This window comes from Populus trichocarpa, chromosome 9 (genome assembly GCF_000002775.5).
Source record: "Populus trichocarpa isolate Nisqually-1 chromosome 9, P.trichocarpa_v4.1, whole genome shotgun sequence".
Classification (NCBI taxonomy): Eukaryota; Viridiplantae; Streptophyta; class Magnoliopsida; order Malpighiales; family Salicaceae; genus Populus; species Populus trichocarpa.
The window spans coordinates 11731111-11753803 of record NC_037293.2 but is presented as its reverse complement, the minus strand read 5'-3'; the positions used below and the strand labels follow the sequence as shown (position 1 = coordinate 11753803).

At 32.5% G+C, this 22693-nt stretch overlaps 1 protein-coding gene and 1 non-coding gene across 2 annotated transcripts; both read right to left on the bottom strand.

Moving 5' to 3' along the window:
- Positions 1-5113: 5113 nt before the first annotated feature.
- LOC7478621 (arogenate dehydratase 3) lies at positions 5114-6796 on the bottom strand. The gene has a single exon (XM_002313615.4). The coding sequence runs from the start codon at positions 6652-6654 to the stop codon at positions 5314-5316; it is 1341 nt and encodes a 446-aa protein (XP_002313651.2). The 5' UTR covers positions 6655-6796; the 3' UTR covers positions 5114-5313.
- Positions 6797-21971: 15175 nt separating this feature from the next.
- TRNAN-GUU (transfer RNA asparagine (anticodon GUU)) lies at positions 21972-22045 on the bottom strand. Its single transcript has one exon. It is a non-coding gene; the product is annotated as a tRNA-Asn (tRNA).
- Positions 22046-22693: the final 648 nt, after the last annotated feature.

Sequence of the window (22693 nt, the reverse complement as noted above, 5' to 3'; positions counted from 1 at the left end):
ACTTTACCATTGGAGAGTCCTCCTTATGTCCATAAAAAAAAACATAGTTTAGGTACCAACTATCGATCACATGACATACCATGCACCACCTGCTACTACCATAACTACTTGTCATCTTAGCTTACCATACATCACCCGCTACAACCATAACTACTATCTACTTGGCTCACTAAACATCATTTGCTACTACCATAACTATCGATCACCTGACTTATTTGACACCACCTACTACTACAATAAATACCGTTCATCTTGGCTTATCATGAACAACATACTACTAGTTAACAACTTTCTGGATTTTTTATATCAAGTCACCATACACCTTGATTATAAAGAATTAATAAGGTTGCTTGAATTAAGAAATTAAACAATTATCACACACGTTACTCTTATTTTACGCATTTTTAATTTTGGAATTCATCAAAAAAAAATATTATATATTAAAAAGTACTTAATAGTAAATATAATGAATATTTGTTTTTATTAACATGGGTGTTTGGTCAGCTTGCGAGCACCTCGACTAATCTCACGGGCTCTGAAATTAACGATTATGTAAGTATCCAGTAGCCCTGAAGTTTGTAAAACTTGAACCGATAACTAATAAAAAACAAATCTAAAAACTAACTACTTTTAGATAAATAAAACATCCTAGAGGATAAATAAGTTACCAGTATTTCAATCATCCTTGTGTTGTGTATATTCAACTTTCCACGCACAAGTTTTACGGACGCGTTTCACATGTATTTCGGTGGTGTATTTAATTTAATTTTGTCGCTATTCCAAAATCCAAAACGACACAAGGAAAAATAAGGACACCCCATCCATCACTAGTGTCTGCCCTGTTAAAGTAATTCAGATGAAACATAAAAGGAGGCTAGAATTCTCAATAATATGTTTATTATGAGTGCTTAAGTTAACCTAAATACAAAGGAATTATATATAGGTTAAACTGAAAATACTATTCTACCCTTAATAAATAAAACTAGATAAATATTACTTAACATCTCCCCTCAAACTCACGATGCGACATCTACAAGCATCGAGAGTTTGCCAACTAGAAAACAAAAACGAGATATGGAATGCGTCTTGGTAAAGAAATCTGCAATCTGCAAGGAAGAATGAATAAAAGGCAAAGTAATGGTGCCATGCTTGAGATGATGACGAGTAAGATGACAATCGATCTCAATGTGCTTAGTTCGCTCATAAAAACCGAGTTGTGAGCAATCTGAATAGAACTCTGGTTGTCACAATTCATAGGAGTAGGATGAGAAAAGAAAACTCTCATATCAGCAAGTAACCAACGTAACCAAACAATCTCTTTGGTAGTAAATGCCATGACAGAAGCTGAAAGAAAGTCGAAATACCAGATTTTGCAGAAGCAGAAGACAAAATATCACTCCAATTTTATTTTTTTTGCAGAAACTTACTCAAATACCAAATTGCAGAAACTGAAGAGAAGACGAAATACCAAAACAATTGCAGAGACAGAACATAAATACCAAATTGCAGAAGCTGATACCAAATTGCAGAAACCGAAGAGAAGACGAAATACCAAAACAATTGCAGAGATAGAACAGAAATACCAAATTGCAGAAGCTGATACCAAATTGCAGAAACCGAAGAGAAGACGAAATACCAAAACAATTGCAGAGACAGAATAGAAATACCAAATTGCAGAAGACGATACCAAATTGCAGAAGCTGATACCAAATTGCAGAAACCGAAGAGAAGACGAAATACCAAAACAATTGCAGAGACAAAACAGAAATACCAAATTGCAGAAGCTGATACCAAATTGCAGAAACCGAAGAGAAGACGAAATACCAAAACAATTGTAAAGACAAAAAAGAAATACCAAATTGCAGAAGCTGAAGAATCTAAAATAAAGTTTCAGATATTAATTCTTCAGCTGCAAGCACAAAACCTGATCTTCATCCTCCATCTTTTAATAGGTCAAACAACCCATGTCTGATGTTTTGAAAAATGGATCTGAAGTTAAGCTTCAAAAGAATGCATTGAGCGTGCTGGAACATCCTACAGGGAATGAAGTGGATGATGATAATGATTTTGATACGAGCAATGGCTCTGACATTGGTGAACATGATTTCTACAAGGACAGCGAGTTCCATAAAATTAACAAACCAAGGGTTCGATCAACTAGGCTCTGATACCATGTTAAAGTAATTCAGATGAAACATAAAAGGAGGCTAGAATTCTCAATAATATGTTTATTATGAGTGCTTAAGTTAACCTAAATACAAAGGAATTATATATAGGTTAAACTGAAAATACTATTCTACCCTTAATAAATAAAACTAGATAAATATTACTTAACATGCCCTTGTATGGTAAGAATGATTGTGCCCTTCGAGAGTGTTTGCCTCTGATCACCGGCCCCCCCCCGTCCCTATGTCATCTCATGGCAGTAAAGTCAGGGTCCTTCCTTAATTACACAAGCAGGTTTGGGTCACAATCATCTCTCTCTATTTTTAGTGTGGATACTCGCTGTAGAACTTAAAAACCTCTAAACCTTCAAATTTTTTATTTATTTATAAAAAAGCTTAAGGTTTACTATCTATCTATTCATGTCAAAATCTTAGAAGAGCAATTGAAGACATGAGCGAATGTTGTTCAATTGATAGTTCATGAGATAAATACACCTCATGGCGACGATTTGACATGAATCAGCATTTGTGGTATGCATGGTTAGCGTAACTTGTAACATTTTCGTGACATCGACAGGTGCTTTCTTCACTTGTTTTTATTTTAATTAAAAAAAAGAGAAAAGTGTAATTTCAAACGGGAAGAATATTTGGTAGATTAAAGAACGCCCAGAAAGCAACGGGGGTGGCAATTTCTAGATCAAGCAAGTTTCTTTTAATTATTATAGGTCTGCCAGATTAGGAGGTATCTCAAAAAACTTCGTATGACTGAACAAAGATTTGCCCCCCTCGCTTCAAACTGACTCACCAAAAATAAATTTTCTTAATATAGTCCTGCAAAGGCAATTGCCATGGAAGGTAGAGGCAGAAAACTCTAGCTAGCACACTTGAAGATAAATAAAAACATAACTAAGTGTAGTTATTAAACAACCTAGAATAGCTGTCAATTCGGTAACCCGCCACCGATTCAAAGTCTAACCCGGACCTGGTTTTTCTTTAACTAGTTTGAATATTAACCTAGTTAAATTGATTAATCTAAGTAATTCATTTAAATTTAGATGAAACCAAATCAAGTTAACTTTGTCTATAATTTTTTTAATTTCTTATCTAAAACAATGTTGTCTGATTAAAAAAATAAAATATGCCAGTAAGAATGGGCGTGAAGCATAAACTGTCCTAATACAGGACTACTTTCAATCCAAATTAGCAGTCTCGTTTAAGTTAAATATATCTTCTTAAAATGTCAGCATTAATTTTCCGTGGCCGGGCGATCGAAAGCATGATGACAAGTGTATTTGCTTAACAAATGCACATCTGGATTGCCGGTCGCCATATTTAAAAAAGCTTGAAGCGTTTGCATGGTCTATCCTTGCTTGATTTGTGCTCCATTACTCTCTAGCTTTGATTAATGTTTTAAAAATCAGACTAATATCTGCTAATAATTTATAGTAATTTCACAAATTAATTATCTTTAGAACCTCAAGCCCAGGAGTCTCCCCAGACAATAATAGATGTAGTTTAAGTTCGAAGAAAGAAGGAATTAGTAATATAATTAGAGAAGTAGGCTAGGAAACAAGTATAACAATCATCTCAACTCTTCTTAATTACCCCACCAGTACTCTTCATCTTGAGTGTCAGTACATTTTTGGTAAACAATATCATTAAATGATCATATAACACCCAGGAAAATAATAAAGGCTTGGAATGGACAAGCAAGATGTCTATTTAATATTAAAAAGATTCGGTCTGAAAAAATATCCATCTTACTTAATTAGTCCCATGTTATTTTGGTTCTAATTATAAGAAAAACCAAGCAAAATATATTGCTCGGTGAGTGTGTCCTTTTTTATTTTGTGATTTATTACAAAATAAATATACATACATATTGACGCATAACTGACATGAAAAATATAAATATTTATATTTAAAAGGATTGCGAGTGCCGAATCAAAGTTTCAAGAAATTTTAAATTATATTTTATATATATTGTTTTAATATGTTGATATTAAAAATAAATTTATTTTTTTAAAAAAATATTTTAATATATTTTAAAAAATAATTTAAAAAATTACTACTATTACGGTACCAGACGTCCCATTAGAACAGCGTATTACAGTTGAACAAAGCATTACAAAAAAAAAATCCAAATTAAGAAAAAAAAAGCATTTAGAAGGAAAAAAAAAATCATTTTGAAATATTGGCCGTCAGATTACCAGTTCAAATCTCTGTGACAGCAGCTACATGGGATGGGGTATTTCACTTTCCCTACTGCCAGGGATCAGCCACCTACATTTTGGCAGGGCATGTCCGCGCTGCTTTCAAAGATTAATATTCAAATACTACGTGACAAAACCTGCCCAGTCACAGAATCGGAGTCTTTTAAAAAGAATCTACAAATTGTGGTAAAAGCACGTTTTGCTTTACAGAATACTAAAAAAAGAAATAAATACCGTGGAGTGCCGGTACCCAACCTATAATGATTGTTTTTACGGGCAATTATTTAAATTTAACCGAGCAGAATTTTTGAAGAATTAAGATCAAGTTGTCCTAAATTCCATCATGACTTGTAAAAATAAATTAGCTGCCCTAAATGCCATCATGACGTGTTAAATTATCAGGTTAAGTGAATCCAAATCCTATTAAATTAATATTTTTATTTATTTATGAAAGAACCATAAACTAATTTTGCATCTCTTTGGAGAATCAACAAAATCCTGATTGATCCCAACAACCCCCATGCAGTAAAAAAGAGAGATTTCACCTGAACTTGAGTTTCACTTTCACCCACGTCGTGGTAGAAATGACCATTCCCTGATTGAAACATTGCAGCACTCGCCCAGGTAAAAATAAAATAACTGATTTTTTTTTTCTAGCTTTGTGGTTAATTATTTCCAGCCACAAAACACTTAATCAGAAAATTAAAAAGATAACTAGTATTTGCCAAAATTACAAGTCACAAAACAGAACTATTGCAATAAAAGTATTTACCTCAACAGTAACAAACAGCATCAATAATAACATTACAATTTCCTTGTTCATGGTCGAATTAAAAATTCCCCACAAAGAAAAAAAGAAAAACTAAATTAAACCCTCATTTCTGTGCAAATAACAACACTTTTTAAAGGGTTTCTTTATAAAAAAAAACTTGTAATTAAAATGGGTTTTTCTCGTTACCACCATCGTCATTGTCGTCTTCTCTTGATGGACACCACGGTGTCATGTCCATTGGATAGCTCCCTAACACCCTCAGGAAAGATGTGAATTCTTGAACTTCAGCCAATGCATTCTGAGCTCTAACCTCAGCCATCGAGGCTTCAAAATCAACATAAAACATGTACTCGAAATGCTTTGCTGTCCCCACATTTGCATCATCAACCAGCCTAATCGGACGGTTCCTGTGCGGCCTTGATTCAATCTTCGTCAAACTTATATTCCTAAACGCAAAGGCTGAAAGCACCTTAAACAGCACACTCGTTCCTTTATCATGAGCAAACACAATACTTGTCCTGAATGGCCTGTCCGTTCTCGGTATAATCGGTTCACGCGCCAACATCACAAAGCGCGTGACATTGCTTGAATCATCCTGGATCCCATCAGCAAGTACCTGCATCCCATAAAGCTCTGCCGCGCGTGCACTCGCAATCGCAGCTGTGTCACGGAGGTTGTTGGCCGCGATATACTCTGCAGCACCAGCTGTGTCGTCTACTGCTTCACGCACCGCCTGGAGACCGAGTTTGGTGAGAGTTAATTCGCATTGAGCGAGAGCTTGTGGGTGCGAAATAACTCGGTTAACATACTCCTTCCGGACTCCAGGAAGGGCAAGAAGGCAGTGGTGGACCGGTAACTGAACTTCACCAACGATATGGAGGCGGTGACGGAGGAGGAGGTCATAATTCCGATGAATGGATCCACCGAGAGAATTCTCGACAGGTAAAACAGCGCGATCGGCAATCCAAAGCTCAACAGCTTGAAAAGCAACCTCAAACTGGTCACAAGGAATCGCTTCACAGTTGGGATAGGCTTTTCCAGCAGCAGCTTCAGAGTACGCGCCGGGAACTCCTTGATACGCGACTCGGAGTTGTGACCCGTGCATAGGGGCAGGACATAAGTCACTTATCGTTAACGCTTTTTGTGGCTGATGAGGTTTAATGCTGCTGTTGTTCGAGTTCGATGTGGCTTTTTCTATCGGGACTAGATTTAAGTCCACGGATGTCTTGTGGCCGTTAACAGCGGCCACATGATCTGCTACTCCGCCAGAATCGCCAGCACTAATAGATTTATCTATTGGCTGTTGTTGAGCTACCACTTTGCTTGCCAATATAGCACAAGAACTTTGCCAATCGGCTCGGTTCGAACCGACACCGTTCGGGAAAGAAACCGAGTCGGAACGGTAGATGCATTGGAGAACGAGTTTGTTGGGACTCGCTCGGGTGACTCGAGGACGTGGCCGGATCAAGGACTTGATCGGAGACGGAGTAGAAAGCGATTGCATAGTGAATTTCTCTCTAAAAAATCGGGAATGGAGATTACAGAAAGAAGGGTGTTAGGATTAATTTTTAATTTTTTTTCTGTTGGGGTTAGAGAGGTTTAAGCTTGTTGTTCTCTTTAGAAGGGAACGTCAAGCTGAGAAAAATAGAAGGGGGCATTGGGGGTTTTATAGGGGAAAAGAGAAGAGCAGTCTTTCACCTACCCCCTGCCTCTCTCATCCTTGTATTATTATTATTATTATTATTTAATTGATATATAACTTATTCTTATATATACTTAAATTTCAAGTACTTAAAATCCGGTATAGTAAAAAAAAATAAGGGAAGAAATTGTACAGTTTAACATAATTAAAGACCTTAGTTAACCTGTAACCTGACCATTATAGTTAAATATGGTTCAAATCCATTAATTTTATTTTTAAAAAAATAATATTATTTTAATATTTTTAAAAAATTAATCAATTTGGGTTAGCCTCCTGACTTATAATTCAATCCAGTTTTTATCCTAGATCGATTCTTAAATTAAATTTAAGAACAAATCTGCTTAAAAGAACAGGTTTTTAACTTGTATTGAAAGGGTAAGATTAAAGAGTTTTGTTTTTATTTTTTGAGATGAGATTCGTTAATAATATATGAAGGGTTGGATTGTTTTTCTCGGGAGATTTAAAAATAAAGGTGAGATTTGCTGTAGTGACTGGGAATATTTATCATTTTTAGTAAATTTCTGAACACAGTTGTATTTAATAGTATCAATGGGAGCAACAATGCTTTTTTGGGGAGTTTTGTGAGATATTCGTTGTATTATTTTGTATATCTTGAAAGAATGTAGAGTATAGATAGCATATGTTTACAGAGTCTACTCGACAAACTTACCAACTCTGTTGTGCCTTTTTTTCTTTTTTCTTTTCAGGGCATTTTTCTTTTGATAGATCATGATTTTTATTTTTTTTAATTGTTCCGGTGCGAATTCAAACATAATTCTTGCTCAAAGTCGGTTCAGATGGAGGAATTTTAGAAATCGTTTGCATTATTTTTAAATTTTGATTTTTAACTCTTGAATCAAACATCAAAAGCTGCCTTTTATAAATAATTCATGACAGATATAAGTTATTCTTAACCTAACATGTTATAATCAATCAGTCAAAAGTCAAAACCAACTTAAATCAACATATATATATATATATTATACTAAGCTAAACGATGAAAAAAGAAAAAGAAAAAGAAAAGTAAAAAACTCCATGACGGCAAACTTTTAGTGGTTGGTAGCATCAATGAATACTCTCTTGCCTTTTTATCCAAAACAGGTACAGTATATTTTTAAGCTAGTGTTTATTTTCGTTTTATAATTTTTAAAATGTTTTGAAATTGCATTTCATCCAAAACAATATTAAATTAAGATTTTTAGAAGTTTTTGTATAATTTTCAAATATTAATATTAAAAATAAAAAAATATAATTTTAATTAAAAAACATCAGACACGCATTTCACCAAACTCGATTTTATTGAAGATAAAACATAGTCCCATATTAACCAATTAAAATACAATAGTTTTTTTTATTTGATAGTATTTTTGTGATTGTTTTTTAAAATTTATTTTATTTAAAAATATATTAAAATAATTTTTTTTATTTTTTAAAAATTATTTTTAATATCAGCGTATTAAAATGATACAAAAACACTAAAAATATATTAAATTAAAAAAAATTAAATTTTTTTAAATATTTTTAAAACATAAAAATAAACACAATCGCTGTGAAGAAATAATTGCCGCTTGATCTGTCCTTTCGAGGACCCCAACAACCCTGCAAGCAAAATAATGAGTTCGATCTGTCCTTTAGACAGGGTCCAGGCCCCAAGACCATGTGCCTCATCTTTCTTTCATTTCGAGTTCCGCTTTTCAAAACAATTATTTTTTATATTTTTTTAAATTTTAAATTATTATTTTTTTAAATTTTAAATTATTTTAATATGCTAATATTAAAAATAAAATTTTAAAAATAAATAAAATATTATTCTCATATAATTCCAAAAAAAGAAGAAGCATTTCAATAACTATTAGTACAGCAGTGTCAATCATTCTCTTCTCCTCCATTCCTTTTAATTATTGATAGATAAATTTGAACTTCTTGTCTGCGGTGACTTGTATTAAGTAAATAAATAAATTGATGCAATCCCCACGTGAAAAGGATGCCCTGTTTTTATTTTTATTTTTATTTTTCTATGGACAAGCACTCGACCTCCATGGATGCTTCTTCCAGGATTCCAACTATTTTTTTATTTTGTGTGCTCAGAGTATTATGTTAAGTTTAATCTATACGTTGTCTAGCTCATTCAGAAAGTTATTGGCATGTGAATAAAAAATAATAATAAAGCAAATTCAATGGATTTGTGAGTAATGGGAGATGACTACTTAAGAAAAATTGTATATTCCAAGACTTATTGAATCTCTAAATAAACCAAAACAACACTATATAAATTAATAAATGCATAAAAATCTTGATATTTCAAGATAAATGAAATACAAGTTGATTTTTCTAGTTTTAGTATGACCTAAAAAGTGCCTTTAAATTTAAAATATATCAACATGATTTGTTTAGATCTTTTTAATTTTTGATATCAGCATATTAAAATCAACAAAACAATATTTAAAAACATTAATTTGATGTATTTTTAAGTGAAAAGTAATTTAAAATGTATTTTAAAAAACATAATTCACCGCAATGTCAAACGGGTTTGAAGTTGGAAAACTTTAAAAATGATATAATTTTCAAATATTGAGATGACTAAAATACATGTAAAACATCAATTTGATTATTAAAAAACATCTAAAAACATTAATTTGATGCATTTTCATATAAAAAACAATTTAAAAAACATAATTTATAGCAATGTTAAACGGGCTTGAAGTTTGAAAACTTCAAAAATGATATAATTGTCAAATATTGAGATGACTAAAATACATGTAAAACAAGCCTCTCTAATGAGTTGTGAATCGTTTGATATTAAGTTAGTTAGCCCAAATAGGATGGCAACAATAATGCCATTGTATTTGGGTCATAGCCTAAACAAAGTGGCCCCCAACAATACCACATCATATGTGGCCATCACCCATGCTATAATATTTAGGCCACAAATAGGATGGCAACAATAATGCCACTTTAGGTCATGGCCTAAACAGAGTGGTCACCAACAATCCCACGTCATGTGTGGCCACCGACCATGCCACAATGTTTGGTCTCCAAATTCTCTCAAACACTTTTCGGAGCATAAATTGATTTTTTTAGGGGAAGACACATTTTAGAAGGGACTAGATAGGTGATTCACGCTATGCCACCGACTTATCATTTTTTTTTTGTAGAAAAGAATTTAGGAAGATGTAAATTTATTTTTTCAAAAAAAATCTAATATTTTGGTCATTGACTCGAGATAAAAAAAAAGATTTAAAAGCAGTAAAAAGAAGCCCAAGTCAAACTTGATAAACTTGTTGAATCCATGACCCGAGACATAATATCATGATAACTTTATAGAAAGAAAAGGTAAAAAAATAAAGAATACCAATTTTCAAAAAAATTAATTAAAAAAAAAAAATTCCTTCGAGTATTGCCTTAAATTTGATGTCAAATGATGAAGTCAATAAATTTAATTTAATTAAAAAAAATTCCTTTTAAAGAAGCGAAATTTAACAAAAACCGAGAACAAAACTCAAGGCAACCCTTTTTATTTTAAAAAAGAAAGATAAATCCCATAGAAAGAGAATAAAAAAAGAATGTTAGATGATGAAATATGAGTGGGAAAAGGAGCTTTTAAAAAAAACCAAGCAAACCCGAGTGAACCTTATAAACCTTATAAACCCTGGTTAAATTCTCAAATCCGCAATCTGTTAAATTCTTAACCCGGACTCAACTCAGGAGCTTGATATCTAAAAAAATAAACGTTGAAGGATGAAATCAATCAATTTTATTCAATTTAAAATTAAAATTCCTTCAGAAAAGCTAAATTCAACAAAGACATACAAAAAAACAAAAACCGAGACAACCCATGTTATTTTCAAAACGACTAAAAAATAGCATAGAAAGTGAATTAAAAAATAACAAAATGCTGGAGTATGGGAAAAAAGGTAAAAACAAAAAACCAAAGAAATCTATGTTAACTTCGTAAACTGAGGTTAATCTCTGGAACCCGCAAACCATTAAATTTAGACCTGAACTTAACTAAGAAGCTAAACACCTGGATAATTAAATATTGGAAGATGAAATAATAATAATAATAATAATATTAAAATCAATCTAAAAAAATCATGCAAGGTCAAAAAAACACAACAATAAAAATAGAATTAAATTTGACAAGAAAAACAACTAAAGACTGATGAAATTGCAAAAAAAAAAAATGCCAAAACCATCTAAAAAATAGTAATTAAAAGAATAGAAATCAAATCTGATAGATGAAAATATCAATAGTGAATGAAATTGAAAACAATTCTTAATTTAATAAACTATTCTAAATATAAAAAATTAGAACAACAAAAAACATGGATGAAATTGAAAAAACCCCTCAATTTCATGAAGTATTCTAAATTTTAAGAACGGTAATAAAGAGAACAGGGATGAAATCTTAAGTACAACTAACTGTAGGGGCTTATTTGATTTTTTTTAATTATAAGATGAAAATCAAGTAGGAGAGAGGAAAAAATAAAATAAAATAAAAGGTCACACGCGCCACACAAGCCGTTATAGTGCTACACGCGCCGCTAATCCATGGAGGGGACGCCGAGACGCTTCGAAAGCTGCACTGGAATCACGGTTTTGACCACCAGACAGTGCTGCACGCGCCATTTGAAAATGACTGACATTGTTCAATTGATTCCTTTTTCTTTTTAATTTTTTAATTTATAAAAGTTTTTCTACTACCTTCTTGGACACCAATAATTACCAAATGACTATATGTAAAAGATAAAAGAGCCCTTAGGCCAAAGACAATTGTTTTTAATTTTCAAGAGAAACAAAGTAACTTACTTGTGCATAAAAAAAAAAAAAAAAGGAATTATCATCCTTCTTCAATGCAATGACCAAAATACCCCATGAGAAATATCACAATAATACTACTGTACCTAAAGCGTGACACTTTGCCCACGAAAGCCTAAAATCAATTAACCGAGTATATAGTATAATATATTAATAATGTAATGCTATGGTGGTCCTTCAATTCAACTACCCATCTAACAGTCAATACTCCTCCGTTCGGTTAGACGGACAACCTGTTATGGTACCCTGAGGAGGGGAGCATCTCATTCTTTCTCTTCCCTCTCCAGGCTCTTCAAAAACCTTTATCCATCCATACCCTGAGACTGAGCAGGGGATCCACTGGGCTGGCAATTGCTAGTTTACACAAGAGGTTTGACGGAGAGTTCTATTCCCTCAAATTTCGTGTCGCAGTGATTATCTTTTCTTATTTTCCAGAGGTCTCAAGATATTTTCGTTCTAAATAGTAAATAGTAATGTACTTGGCTACGGAAGATTGTCAAAAGGCTGAGATGACTAAAATACCATAAAACAAGTCTTCCTCCTGGGTAATAAATCTTTTAAAAATCTTAGAAAATGAGTATTTTGAATAGAGCGGGGTAATAGTAAAAAAAATAAAAAATTGGAGAAACCCTAATCATGTTTTTTTTTTTAATTATTTGGTATATCATAAAATTAACGAGCTCGCAGATTTTTCACTCTACCTAATTTTGATTAGTAAAGATTTCCCTGTACTTAATTTGGTGAGTTAATCGTGTCTTTTTTACTATATGAGGTAAAAAAATAAAAAAAGGAAAAGGGCCCTTTGCATCATGCAAATAATATTGTTGAAATTAACTCGGAGTTATTGCAAGCGGTAGCATAGGCTATTATATTCTGCTTGAACTGATCTAGAAAATTTACAACTCACAATCTAACGTCAGCTAGTTTTTTTAGTTTAATACATTAACTTTATAAAAATTAATTGATCTCGTAAAAGTTTTAGTGAATCCATTAAACTCGATAAAGGCCAACAACATCAATTTTTTTTAAAAAAATAATAATATTTTTTAAATAAAAACAATTTTCCTGATAATCCATGCGCACCGATATTGGTTGGTAGGAAAGGCTTGGCGTGATTTTTTTCCCTTTCTCTTTTTACAAATGCATCGCCACTCATTCATGGGTGTGGAATATACAGGCTTTCACACCCGATAACAATTGATTTGCTTGAAAATGTTTTTAAATAATAATTTATTTATTTTTTACATAGAATTATTAAAAAAAATAAAATAAAAATTGGACACGTTTTCCCAAACATGCACTTCTTCCCCAACAAAACAACATCTGTCCTTTCCATTAATTGATCATTCACAGGACAAATCGAAAGGCCTGACATCCATTCATCCAATATGGTCAAAGGGCTACCTGTCTTGTGCAAACACATGTAGTTGGCAATGTTGATACGTTACAATGACCGTTTGTTTGTTTGTTGATAACTAGCTGTTTTTGGAAAGTAATTTGTTTTAAAAATAAATTATTTTATAATGTTTGGTAATATCATTAAAAATAAATTGGAAAATATTTTTCAGTATTTGATTATGTTATAAAAATAAATTGAAAAATAACTTGTTAATATTGTTTTTCAAATTTATTAAAATAATAAAGAACAAATCTTATAGATTAAAAAGTTGAATGAGAAAGAAATTAAAAATTTTTTCATAAATAATATCAAACAAAATAAATAACTATTAAAATAATAGAGATCAAATCTAACAGATAAAAAAGTTGAAAGATGATGAAATTAAAATAATAATAATTACAATGTCATAAATTATTTCAAATAAAATAAATAACAATCAAAATAATGAGGATGAAATCTTATAAGTAAAAAAATTCAATTAAAAAAATGATAAGAGAAAAGCAAATAACAATCATAAAAATAAGGATCAAAGTTAATACTAAAATCAAATCAAATCAAATTCTAAGGGATGAAATTGAAAAAAAAAAGATTCAAAACAAAATATATAGCAATTAAAAGTTTGAGAATCAAATTTGATATAATTAACAAATAATATGATATTTCTAAATTTTTCACAACTTTTCTAGAAATGAAGCTAAATTTTGCTTTGACGAGAAATGTAAAACTAAAAATAATTTTCAAAAAACCACTTTTCATAAATATAAATAAGTCTTAAAAAAATAAAAAATAAATAGTTAATAAGACAAATAATAACCCACACCAATTTTTTTCAGCTATAACTCGGTCAAATTACCATCTATAAAATAATAATATTTTCAATTAAAGAAACTAGCACTAACAGATGTGGAGCAAGTCCAAAGTCCAAACACAACAAACCCAACATCATAAAAATATTTCTTACAACAACTTTATTAATTAAAATAAACAGTTATCCATAAACTTATTAATTTTTAGCAGAATTGCATGCCCCTAATACGAACTACCACTATTATCAATTAAGAACGATCACAATTAGTTTTTTTAATTTCTTGTACAATATAATTGGAACCACTAAAACTTGTAACCTTCAACTAAAAATCCTTGCCTGGATCGTCTTAAATCCTTCACAAATTGTTCTAAGATGAAGAGCCTATGCCGTTTTAGGCTAAGGAAAAAAAAAGAAATTAATTAAGATCTAAGAAACAAAGCTTAATAAGAAAGTCCTCAAGGGACGTAACGTGATGGCAAAAGATTTAAGATTTGCACTGCAGGTCTCGAGTTCGAGTCAGGGCGTGCACCTCTTGTAAGAGTCTGGGACAACCGGAATTTTACTCGCTCATCTGAACCCACAAAATGTGTTTTTCAAAAAATAAAGTTTCCTCGAATAAAAAAAAAAAAACTTAATAAGGAAGGTGATCAAGAACACGCACTCGTGGCTTCCTCTGTTGTGATTATTTAAATAAATCGATCCACAAACAAGTTTTAAGTAGTTTAGCATCCATTTAATTTGGACCAAATTCGTGCCGTAAAGTCGCATCCTAGATAATATTAATTTGACTTGACCAGAAGCATCTCAAATCCACAGCTTAAAAAGGGTTGATCCCTCTCTCTGCATTATTATTTTTTTCTTTACCAAACTCCTCCTTTTCAACCTCTAAATTCAACTATCACGTACAGGTTTTCCTCTGACCAAGAGGGTCTTTGGTGTTTCGCAATAAACCGCTTGTTATTGAATTTTAACTTTTTATTTATTTTTAAGTGACGTGTTGATATATAAAAATCATTTAAAAAATTATCATTTTAATTTTATAAATAAAAAATATTTTTTTAAAAAAACTACAACAATAATTCCAAACACTTTTTCGGTCATAAGTTATTGGTGAGAAACATAAGAGACAAAATTTGCCTCCCTCAACTACCGCGTAGAAAAATTTTAGACTACAAAGTTACGATATAACACGTTCGCCATGCTCGTGATGCCTCTACCACACGTGCTCAACTCTCAATAGCAACAGGGTCTCGTGCTCTTGTCTAAATGAAGAAGACTTGGTCATTTGTTGACGCTTGGAATCCCGTTTTATTAAACTAGGGGTGATATGTAAACTATTGACTCCAATATTTAGGTTGAATTTTAAATTAAAATTAATATAATAAAATCTAATTAATTTAAAAAATTAAACTTATAAAAACTCGATTTGACTTAATAATTTTTTTAACTACGATAAGTCGCAGCCAGCAATAAATATTGATTTTGATTCTTGAAAGAGGGTATCTCTAGCATGGACATCGTCTTCCTCATTGACCTCTAAAATAGAGATGGCAAATACAAGGTTGTTTGTCTTTGTTTCAAATTTAATTAGCGTTGCCATCAAAGAGTTAAAATGGAGAGAATCTAAAGCCATTCGATGACAATCTTTGTGCTATCTGATAATTTTCTGTGCTACCCTTTTATATGATTTGTGCTGCATGCACCATGGGCTCGAATCAACGATAAGTCGCAGCCAGCAATAAATATTGATTTTGATTCTTGAAAGAGGGTATCTCTAGCATGGACATCGTCTTCCTCATTTCACCGTCACATCGGCTAAGAGAGGAAAATGTGTAATTACGTTTAAATAGAGATGGCAAAGGGCAAGGATGGATTCAGGCTGGCTTGGCCCTCTGAAGCTCTAACATCTGAACTTGTTAATTCATAGGATATTCTTACAAAATGGCCCTTCAAGTATTACACTTCTAGCTAGATTCATCCCTGGAATCCCATCCCAATCCGGCTTAATAAACACCCATTTGGTTATTTCCACGCTAATATGGTTTAAAAAGTGCATATCTGTATATATGAGATTATTATTTCACTATAGTGTTTTTGTGAGATTTATAAATTATTATTATTAAGATAAATTTATTTTTATGTGGTATAAAAAATAATCTCTTATTAGAAAGAAGAGAGTCATACCTTTGAAAAGAGAGAGATGCGAGGGTCACCTGAGCTACAAGTTCACCGACAAAGTTGATTCTGATAGGCTAACTACTAATAGGCCTCCAATCAGTTCTCTTGAATTTTTTGAACTTGCGAAAATGAAAAGGTAATTTGGACAGCAACTCTTTTAAGGGCTTTGGGCTGGTCAATTACCGGGCCGAGTTTAGTTGATTGCTCGCTTCGAAGCTTCTTTTTCTTCAAAAATAGAGGCAATTACGTACATATATAAGATTATACTCTACGTAAAAACAAACACAACATCACAAAATATTGGAGCACCCAAGCTAAAGCATACCGTAATGCTTGAGAGGTAACGTAACTAAGAACTAAAGAGGCTATTATCAGCAAGGAGAAGTTCAATATACAAGGCTATTAAACTTGAAATAATTTAACCAGTCAATTTAGAACTTGATCTGCGTTAAAAGAATTTTATTTTATTTTTTATAAAAAACAATGTTATATTAATTTTTTTAATCCCTAAACTATGTCTTTTTTAAAGTGACAATAATCCAAGACTTAGTTCTAAAAGAGGGTGTGGCTGTGTGCGTGTGTTTTCCCAATACGACACTAGTGGGGTATAGCTATCTATCCCATTTATTGATATGAAACCTCAGCCAGTCAGCCGTTTCTATAAATGAGGAATCAAAATAATGAGCTTTAATTTTGTAGGATAAACATCGATTTGCCAATCAATGAGTATCTGGTGGCAAAAGTTAGTCTTTTTCGAACAAAGAATCTCGTAAAACTGAAGCAATAGCACTCTGTTGGCCTGTTCTAATAACTTAGCTTAAGCTGTTTTGTTGATTTATCTTTACCATTAATCAGGAGTAACAGCGCAGGGTTAGTGCCCAGGCTACAGTTCCTACTCCAGCTCCTTCGTGCATCGCCTAACTTCCCCTGACAAACGGCTTAAATCATCGAGGCATTTCGGAAACCAGCTTTCTGTGAACATTCAAGCCTTTGTGTGTCGTTTCATCACTTTGGTTCAGTTTTGCTACTATCAACCAGTCAATAGATCCGACGTTGAACAATAGGATAGCAAGCAAGATGAATATAAAAAGATGGAAAGAATAAGAACTTCATCATAATAACAGATATATCTGGTAGAATAGAAGAGCTTTATTTATCTATAGGATATACAACATAGAGATGGCTGGATCGTTTTCCCAGATGGAGTGGTGTTTTAGCCACTCATACCTAAGCTTGTATCGGAGATGCTATGGAAAACTTGTGATGACTCTCGATTTTTTCAATGTCTAGATAATGAAAATCCTTCCCCTTAGACAGATGGGGCTACAGGAATCTAGAGAATTCTTCCTAGCTCGACTTTCTTGCTATGAGATTCTTCTGCTCATGCGTTGTCCTTTTCTTCTTGGACTGCCTTGGATTCCATTTGAGTGGAATACTTCACTGGCATTAATTCTCCTGCAATAATAGCATCTGAGATACTATTTTGCAAGTTGTTTCCTTGCAAGGCTTGGAAGATAAACCTCCCACAATCTCTCCAGATGTAGTGATAGGAATAATCTGACAATGCTTGCTGAATCCTGTCTAAGCCTTCCATACGAATATTGGATTGGCTTACTATTTTAGGATTTAGGCCTCCATGACTGGTGTCTTCCTTGGAAATCCAGTGTTGTGACTTGTCTGGAACCTTTTCTCTGATTACTTGAATGGAGGGGAAAAATTCTGGTTTCCTTGCTCTCATATCAGCAATGTTTCTCCATTCCTTGTTGTTATGGAGAGGACTTGCAGAAATAATTTTGACCCATATCCTGGCTGAGTCTCCATTACTTTGCTGGATGAGGAACCTTGCAAATTTCCTGAACATTGGAGGAGAATTGCAGAACTGGTTCTCTGATTCTATTTTCAGATACTTGACATGCCCCATGTTCAGTGAGAAATTAAGTATATCAGGATTAATGACTCCAAGAATCATTATTTTGTTATCCCTTCGCTTTTGCCGAATGAACTTAATCTTGCTTTCCTCAGCTGCTGCTTCATTTCCAAATAAGGAAAGGTACGCCTTCACATTTCCTTCTTGGAGGTGGCAGTATGATATGAGCCATAAATCATAATCTCTAAAATATGTTCTAAAGATTAGATCATGGTAGGTTGTTTGAGGCAGTTGAGCGTTTTCATCGTAGGCACTTATATCTGCTTCGATCCAGGGACAGAGCGGCTGGTAGGAACACCAGTCTTCTTCTTGCCTGGCTTTGTTAGCTATCTGGCCAACTATGGACCTGCCTTTGTTAAGACGAGTAAACTCCCTCTCAACCTGCCTTAGAGGAAAAGGTGCCATTGTTCCTGCTCTTGAGTGATTCCAGAGATTGTCAAGAATCTCTTTCTGAGAAGCAGATACAATAGAGTTCTTCGAAACCTTCCATCGCTTGAGGTTTTTAGGGGTTAACAAGAATCTTTCTCTTTTGAGATAAGCTGTTGATTCTTTCTCTTCTCTATTGTTAAGAACTTTCTCTTGTCTTAACTGGAGAGGAGATTCCCCTTCATCCATGCCTGATTCTTGAACCGGTTGATCGATGAATTGGTCTCCGATTTTTCCGGTAGCATTCAACCGGTGTCCGTTGGTTCTTTGGTCATGTGGGTTATGGGCCTGTAGAATAGGGTAATTTGATTGGGTTGCAGTAGGTGTGGGCCGAACGGTATTTACTGTTTTGAAGTCAGAAATGGGCTGATCTTCTCTGGGCTGATCTTTGATCTGTCTAATACTTGAGGAAGCATTTGCAGCTTCTTTAGCCTCTGGGGCTTTTCCCATTTGAGAGGTGACCGGACCAAGACTGACCATTTTATTTTTGTCTTTACTTTGAGGCCTCGTCATTTTAGTGGGCTTAATAGCCTCTTGACTAAATATCGAGGCTCGGGGGTTGTTTAGTGGTGGTGTGGGTGGTCAGCTGCTGGTGCGTAATGGTTGCTGTGTGGACTGGAACGGCGTTGTGGTGATGCGTAGGGGCTGCTGTCATGGACTGGTTCGGGTGAGAACGGTGGCTGCGTGGGTCTGTCAGGGCTGTCGGTGTGGTGGCTGCTGTGTTGCCAGGTTCCGGCAAGGAAAGGGGAGAGAGTAAGAATTCTTTTTTTGTTTCTCTCTCTTTTGTTCTGAATGTCTCCAAAATTTCTCTCCCACTGCTTCCCGTATTTTTCTCTCTCCGAAAATTTTCCTCCCCCTTTATCGGGCAGTCCTATTTATACCATCTTCCCCCCCCCCCCCCCACTTTTTTTTTTCTGCATTCCAGCGGGATTTCTGGAAAGTGCCCCTCTTTTTCTTTCCTTTTCGCCTTCGTTCGCAAGTTCCTCTCATTTTCTTTCTTTTTCCCCTTCTTTCCTAAGTTCCTGTCTCTTTCTTTCTTTTCCCTCTTTTTATTTCTCTTTCGTTTCCCCTATCCTAGTTTGCTTTCTTCTTATTTTTATAGTGGAGGGGTCACATGTTTTGTGACCCACTTAGTTCCTCCTAGTTAAGTAGCTCAAGCTAAGTCGCGCGCTCATTTTTTAATTTTATAAAAAAAATATTATTAAAATTTAAGATCTAAAAAAATTAAATTTTGCCGCAAATCCAAAAGAATTAGATCCTGTTATAGGACTTATTGAGTCCAAATGCTAGAACTCATTAGTCTTGAGACCTAACGTCAGACTCAAGAGAATGGATCCTGACGCAGCTCCCAAGAGAATTGAATCATGACAATGGATCCATTAACCTATTGGGTACGACATCCGGAACAGAGAAATTGAGTTGTGTGCCGGACCCAACTTTGATGGGTCCCGCGGCAAGGTCCAATTTTTTTGGATCTGCAATCCTAACCCATGTCTAATTTGTCCTGCTTTTGGATCCAAGGTTAATAAGTTTTGCAGGGAGACCCATTCAAATTTATTAATTATTATAGTAACAATATTAATTATAATAAAACTAATAACATTATAATACAAATAATAATATTTATCATATTAATAATAATATTAAACTTGTTTCGCCCAAGTTTTTTATAGTTCTTATAATAATAATAATGTTTTTTTAAATTTTTTAAATAATATTAATAATAATATTTAACTTGTCTACCCAAATTCTTATATTTTTTAATCTTTTTAAAAAAGATTTATGGTTTTTATTTGATAGTAATAATTTTTTTTTAATTTACTAATGATGATGATGATGATAATTTTAAATTTTATCCTTTAAATGAAATCATCAATAGTATTTATTTCAAATTTATTAATGATTATATTAATAATTTTAATTATTATAAAAATAATATTAATAATAATAATAATTTTTAAAAAGACAAAATGTTGAGACTTTGAGGTTAAAAATGGAACATGACATAAGCCATGTTGTGTATAGTAAAAAAAATAAAATTAAGGTTTTAAAATTCTAAGGTTATAGACTTATATGCATTTAGAAATGCTTTTATTTCATAAATTCTAATGAAAAAAAAACATCCATTGTTTATATAATAGTAAAAATTGACCTATCAAAATAATCCAAAATTAAGTAAGTTAAATAGTTAAAATTCTAAATTAACTAAAAAGATAATTAATGCAGCAAAATAACAATTTTTTGGACCCAATTTGAGGGCATTTCTGATCTTAACTAATTATAATCAGTCGACTCATTATAGAACTAGGTACGTAGAATCTCTTGACTAATTTTAAATCCGGTCCAATGATTATATCAAAATTTATAATTATTTTTATCATACTTCACATCTGACCTGTCTATACTTTTTAACTGACTTTATGTATCTGATTAATAAACACACCCATAAGAATTTCCACTTCAATATGTCATGAATATAATTCATACATTGGGTTCGTGTGTAGTCCAGTACTAGCTTGATTAATTAATGTGTAATACATTTAATAATTCGGGTTGATAACTATAGCAATTTTATTGAATTAAAAGAAATTAATTACAAAGATTTAATTTAAAAAAAAGATAACAGGTAATTTCTGAGCATATTTAAAGCTGCCCGGTCCCTGTAAGAACTTATTTGAATTTATTAAATCCTCTCATGATTTAATAGAAAGTTTCCATAAGTTTTTTCTATTTTTTTTCAATAGCTTATAATTTTATTTAAATAGAAGAGAAAAATAAATTCAAATTCAAAAGATTCTAATATAATAACCTTAAATTTAAGAATTGGAATGAATCAAGGCTATGAGCATTACATAATGCCTATCATTTTCTCAATATTTTTATAGAAAGGAATCATGCGAGCACAGATGTTGTCAAATGTACTAATAACGAGAGAGGACTTGCAGTTAGCAATGGAATTTCCAGGAAAAATATCCCTTGATGTCAAACCGGTCGTAACAACCCTAATTAATCACGAGTACTGTTTCAGACATTTTAGTAAACCTTGGTATAATCACACGTCTCTTGAGTCTCAATATATATATATATATATATATATATATATATATATATATATATATATATATTGCTTCTGGCTATGAAGGGAACAACAGAGAGGTGGTCCTTGAAATGAGATCGAGCGGGCTTTAAAAGTAGAGGAGTAGGAGGAGGCAATTGAGGTGAGACTGAGACATTATAGCTAGCACTAAGCACTGGGATGATTTGTGTTTGTAGAGTATTTTTTTTAAAATATTTGACATATATAGCACATTAAAGTTATAGAAAAATATTAAAAAAAAATTCAATTTAATATTTTTTAAATGAAACTCATTTTTACGTATCTAAAAACAAAAAACTAGCGTATACAGAGCTGAATTACATTGTAAATGTAAACACCATGCTGTAGCAAAACTTTGCTAGGAAAAAATGCCCTTTGTTCTTGCTTTTTTTTGTAAGTGTGATTTCTGCTCCTCTTTAGTACGAAGAAAATATATATATAAAAAAAGTGAAAACAATATCCAAGGCGCTAGAAGGAGGGCTTGAACCTCCGACCTTGTGGTTAACAGCCACACGCTCTAGCCAACTGAGCTATTCCAGCTTTGTTGATGGCAATACATGACATAATATATAAATACAAATTCATCAGTTAAATTTCAAGATCAAACCTGGATGCGATGGTCAATTGCAAGAACATTGAGACCAAGTCGTGCAAGGACCATTTTTTATTTCAAGTTTGGCAAAGGATTTGGGTTTCATTGTAGCCTTTTAAATTAAAAAAATTTCTCAGAAAAAGGAAAATTGTAACATTAGACAAAATTTAGACCATTGTACGTGTTAATCAATATTGTAGAGAGGGAGGCACAAGTTGTAGAATTTATCTAGTCATTTAACCCGCGCTTCATCATGCGTTATGATTTTTTTAAAAAAAATCAGGTATATATACTTCTTCAATGTGTTTTTTTATATAAATTCATAAAAAACTAATATAAAATAATAAAATTACATGAATTATAATCTTTAATAAATCAAATGTGAAAAGATGAAACTTGAAAAATAAAATTACATAAAAAGATCTAAACGATTAAGTGTGAAAAAAAATAATTAGAGGGCAAATAAAATTTTTTAGTTGGAAGGTTAAATTGAATTGAAAAATAACTTTAACAAAAGAAAAAACAAATCAAAATAATAAGGGCTAAATTAGAAAAAAAAAAAAAAAACTTTGATTGAAGGTTGAAATTGAAAGCAA

Bases quoted from the DNA above. Each gene is read 5' to 3' on its own strand.
- LOC7478621 (XM_002313615.4), bottom strand. From the start codon at position 6,654: ATGCAATCGCTTTCTACTCCGTCTCCGATCAAGTCCTTGATCCGGCCA.